This window comes from Myotis davidii, unplaced genomic scaffold (assembly GCF_000327345.1).
Source record: "Myotis davidii unplaced genomic scaffold, ASM32734v1 scaffold73, whole genome shotgun sequence".
Classification (NCBI taxonomy): Eukaryota; Metazoa; Chordata; class Mammalia; order Chiroptera; family Vespertilionidae; genus Myotis; species Myotis davidii.
The window spans coordinates 2,813,855-2,818,841 of record NW_006286675.1 but is presented as its reverse complement, the minus strand read 5'-3'; the positions used below and the strand labels follow the sequence as shown (position 1 = coordinate 2,818,841).

Genomic DNA, 4,987 nt, shown 5'->3' with positions numbered 1-4,987 from the left:
CCGCGCTGCTCCACAGCAGCAGCACGGTGCCCCGCTCCCGCACCACCTGCGCCCGCGCCGCCCACAGCCACGGCAGCGGGCCCACACGCGCCACGCGTGTCCCCTCCCACAGGTCCACGATCACATCGCGCTCGCCGCCCAACGTGGCCCGCAGCAGTTCAGCCAGTGCTCCCACCAGGCGCCGCTGCGCCTCTGAGTCCGCCACGTGCAGAAGCAGCACAGGATGCGGTTGGCCGGGGCCTAGGGCGGCAGCAACAGATGAACAGGGTGGGGGTTAAGGGGCAGCTCGGCTCTGTCTTCCTTGGCCTCAGGGCTACATCATAGGGTGCACCCCCAGTGCCTTATCTGCGCTGAGGGTGGGTCCCCAAGGCAACTCTAGTCAATAGGGTGCTTTGGGGGCTATTTAGATCAAAGCACCCTGGAAGGGGTGAGGTGTCAGAATTGGCAGGTGCAGCACAGACTGGATTTCCGCTCCACTTACCAGTAACCCGGAGACTTGGTACACTGAACCACCCGTACAGAGGGACCTTTGCCCTGCCTTAACCATTCCTGCCCATGGTTAAGGGGCCCTGAGGCGCACCCCCTTGGGTAGCAGACAGCTGGGTGCTGCGGCAGGTACATGGCTCTTGGGGAAGGGAGCCTAGGCAGGGAACAGGTGCCGGCAACTAGCCTAGGAGTTGGGCAGGTCTAAATCCCCAAATTATGCCCAAGTGAGCTTACCTGACAGTGGGCGCTGGAGGATGAGAACTAAAACAACTCCCAATAGAGTGGTGAGGGCCAGCAGTGCCAGGATCAATAGTCCCAGGTGTCTATTAGAGACTGAGTCAAGCAAGGTGAGGCCACACTGGGCTCCTCAGTGCCCAATCTTCCTCTTACTCACCCCCGTTCCCCAAAGGACTCACCATCTGGACACAAGAGGTGCTTCCAGGCAAACTGGACATCTGACCTCCACACCTGAGGGCACAGAGCCCCCCCACCCCGTGAGCCAGGGTATAGTGCCTCCTCCAGGGGAACTTAAATGAAGCATGGAGATGGTGAAAGGGAGGTCCCCTGGATAAGGAATTCATCCAGGCACAGAACAGGTCAAGAGTGGCAAACTCAAAGAGTAAACTCAAAGTTGGCCAGGGTGTCCATGGGGACCTGGAGGGCACAGGCCCTGGTGGAAGTAATCAGACACCACTGAGCTCTAGCCTGTTGTCACCAGGCCTGAATGTGGACACAGAGAACTAGGTTTTCTGGTTTATTTTTTTCAAGAGAAGCCAGAAATCAGCTTTTTAAAATATGATGTCTCCCAGTATTTAAATGGTGGTAACAAATTCCAATTTCAAACACCATGTTGTCCAAACCAAACATTTTTGGTGGACTAGATTTGGCCCATCTGCCACCTGTGGAGCAGATGCTAGAGGAGTATGTGTAGAGGGAGGGCAGGATTCCTTACCAGAACACAGGCCCCTGGCCTCAGGAAGGGAATGATGAGCTCTAGTGTCACTGGGCTTGAGCCCTGAGTCTTTTGGAATAAAGAACAAAATGACTGTTCACACGGAAACAAATCTGGCTCTCCCCCAACCCCCTCCTCCCAATCTTCCCACGGCTTAAGGCCAAGTGCCACCCCTGGCTTCATTCCTAGATCCTGCTGATCATTCCCAGATCAGAACTGCTGCACAGATACACATTAATCAGTCAGTCAGGTACTTGTCAACAGACATCCTGTGGGTGCCGACTCTGTGCCAAGCCCCGAGGAAAGAAGGCAGGCGCAGATGTTCTCTGTCCTCTGGCAGTTCCCAAACAGGGAGGCTAATCAGATGCTGCCCTACTCCTGTCCGGCATACCTGAAGGGGTAGCTTATCTATTGGAAAAAATGTAGGTTGTGGAGTCAGAAGACCACAGCTAACAAAGTCAGGCTTAACTATTGCCTTTGTGGTTCCTAGCTGTGTGGAACCACACATTTGGTTGGTACACTGATCCCTGAGCCTCAGTTTTTTCATTTGTCTGTGAAGGCTAATAATCCTTGGCTTACTGCATTATTGAGCATCACATGGAAATAGGCATGGGAACACCCTTCTAATATACAGTGCAGTGTGAATTCATTTAGTAGTAGTAGCTATTATTACACCTGGGACTCCTAGGGCCGAGTCTCTGTTATATACTTTTCCTGTATCTTCCAGGGCCTAAGACAGGGTAGGCACAGAATAGGCACTCAATACAAACATGCTGAATTGGACAGAATTGACTGTCATCTGTCTACAGGCAGGATGTGGCTCTGCCCTATGTTCTGGGTGCCGGGTAGGGAGCTGATCAGAATCTCCATACTTTGGGAATACCCTCCCCGCTGTTCTCCCTACCCCACCCTGTCCTAGATCATCCCATTGTCTAGTCATCTGTGAGCAAGTGCTGATGCAGGGGCTCTTAAATCATGGCTGAACTCAGTGAAGGCGGTCTTTTCCCAGCTCACAGAAACAAATGAATCCATGGATTTCGTTCTCAATGTTAGGTTTTCCCACATGACTTTGCCTTACAACTTAATCACGGCTTGGTCTTAAATCTTGAACATTTGCTACCACCTGCCTGCTTGGGAACCCTCAGAGAATACAAAACAAATAGCTGCCAAGTGAGTATTTAAGAAAGAACTTGAAAGAGCTACTCATGCTTAGTCAGCTTGGGGCTGTGGTTTTGAAGATATATTTGATTATGGTCTTTATATCAGATACACAGAAGAAAGTCTACTAGTCAATTGATCTTAGTTCACATAATAGAGTTAAGTCTGTCAGTAGTTTATAATCTTCCAGGGCCTCTGTCTCCCAAGATAGTGAGAGACTACTTGTGCCAGGTTCCTGGTGGAGGAAGACAGGAGCACAGTGGTAGAGGACAGCTGAGTTTGAGAGGGTATCAGTATAACCTGGGGCAGCAGTTTGAGTCAGCCAGAGGAGAGCTGGGTATGAGAAGGCCAATCCTTTGCCCCTGTTTATCCCTGTAAATTCAGAAACTGAAAGGATTAGAAACTGCCCCATGGAAACCCCGCTGATGGGCAGAAGGAACCAGCTGAACAAAGCCTGATCAAGTAAGTAAATAACTAGATGTTGTAAGTCAGGAATTGGCTTGCCTCCACCTGCTGTGCTCTGAGCAACAGGACCCAGCGGGGGACCAAGGGCTGGCGAGGTCATACCTGGCTGATGCTGTACACAGGGGGCAGCAGGCTGTCCCGCCCCATGTCTGGGTGGCTCCAGGCAGCACTGAAGGTGGCATGGGTCCTTGTGGAGAAGTGAAGGATCAGCTGCTGGGCCTGGATGTCCATGCTCACATTCCAGGATGGGGCTGCCAGGGAGTGGGGGAAAGGGTGTCATATGAGAAATCCTGTTGGCAGGAGGTGATAGGAGGAGCTGGGCTAGTAAACAGAGAAGTCAAGACAGGGCTAGAGTTTGGCTTGGCCACATTTGGGTGAGGGTGAAATGGTGGGAGGGGTTCCACTTATTGGCTCACCAGTCTGATGGGGACATTCAATGTGGCTGCTGTTTCCAAAAGAGAACTAAGAAATACAAGAATGGCGGGTCAGAAAGTGCCAGGCACGATCCATACCCTTACCCATCCCCTCTCACTCACGTTTGTACCTTGAAACAGAGCTGGGGGTGCAAGTCCACCTTCTCCAAAACATACCACTGTGGTGGGAGAAGGGGGTTAGCCCGGGAGCAGGGTCCTGGGTCACAGCCCTGCCCACCCAGGTCCTAGGGAGGCCTATCTCACCCCCTCTGACTCTTGAGCTGTGGCATTGGGGAGGTCTTCACAGAGGGTGTTCCCGCCCTGCCTCTGGCAGAGGGAGGCTTCCAGCTTCAGTGGGCAGCGGAGTGTTGGGACCATGACCATCTGACTGTGCTGGCTGTAGTCGGTAAAGTTCACTGACTTCCAAAAGTCCGAGCCATCTGGGCAGACAGCAGGGCAGAAAGTGAGGCCTAGGGAGGTTTGAACCCTGCTTTGGACTCATTTGGCCACCCTCATCCCCAGGGCATCAGGAGATGGTATTTGTAAAGGTGTTCAGCACAGTTCCTGCTCCGTCTAGGAGCCCCAAAGATGAGCACGCCTTTTCCAGCCCCTTGTTATTACCTTTTCTATTTACTCCTTCTTGCACCTCCATTCTGGCTAGCTCTCTGCTACTCCCCAAACTCCAAATCTTTTTATTTTTGCTAAGGTTCCTCTCAAAACCAGGAATACCCTCCCCTCCCTTCTTTCCTTTCTAAGTCCTGCTCATTTTCTGGTGCAGCTCAGGTGTCACCTCCTCTGAGAGACCGTCTCTTGCTGATGACAGCCTTCACCAGCTTCTCCCTTTCCGGAGTTCATGCCCCAAAGGCTAGTCCTTACGTGTAACCCTGCCCTGGACTGCAGGCTGCTTTGTGCTGTTCCTTTGTTATGTTTGAGCCTCCTGTCTCTTCTGCTTGGAGACAACAAAGTGTGGACAGCACCTTAGATGTCACCAACCACTTGCACTTATCATAGTGAAGTCAAGCCTCATAAACAGTTGGAAAGTAAGACAGGGCAAGTATAATTATTTTACAGATGAGGAAACTGAGTCTCAGAGAAGAATAAGTGGCAGAGCTGGGATGTGAGTGAGCCCAGCTCTTCTGGTCCACCCTCCACACACCAACTCCTGTGTGCCTAGTACAGCCTCCCACAGTGCCTACTACAATGTTCAACGCTCTGATTTATTGGCAGGCTGAGCAGTGGACATAGTACCCTTTTCTCCCACTGACTCCAGGGAAAATGCCTGCATGCCTTCTAGGGGCTTCCTCCAACACAGTTGGGAAGTGTGTGCGTGTATGCATGAAAGAGAGGCAGAGAGGGGCTGTGCGCGCACAAGAATGCATATGAGTAGCACTCACAGGCTTCAGGCCAGCTCTGGAAGGGACATTTTTTGCGCCTCACTGTATCCTCTTGCAGGTAGGATGCCTGGGGGGACAAGCAGAGAAGGTCAGACCTGAAACTCATTCTGGCTTGCCCT

The 4,987-nt window shown here is 52.1% G+C and overlaps 1 protein-coding gene across 1 annotated transcript in view; it reads right to left on the bottom strand.

Moving 5' to 3' along the window:
- IL17RE (interleukin 17 receptor E) overlaps window positions 1-4,987 on the bottom strand; it is a 10,605-nt gene that overhangs the window by 389 nt on the left and 5,229 nt on the right. Inside the window, exons 8-16 of the mRNA XM_006758356.2 lie at window positions 4,869-4,935; window positions 3,739-3,914; window positions 3,606-3,653; window positions 3,478-3,523; window positions 3,164-3,312; window positions 1,439-1,507; window positions 903-954; window positions 721-819; window positions 5-240 (exon numbers count right to left, since the gene is read on the bottom strand). Coding sequence (XP_006758419.1) covers window positions 5-240; window positions 721-819; window positions 903-954; window positions 1,439-1,507; window positions 3,164-3,312; window positions 3,478-3,523; window positions 3,606-3,653; window positions 3,739-3,914; window positions 4,869-4,935 — 942 coding nt within the window. The remainder of the gene's footprint in view (window positions 1-4; window positions 241-720; window positions 820-902; window positions 955-1,438; window positions 1,508-3,163; window positions 3,313-3,477; window positions 3,524-3,605; window positions 3,654-3,738; window positions 3,915-4,868; window positions 4,936-4,987) is intronic.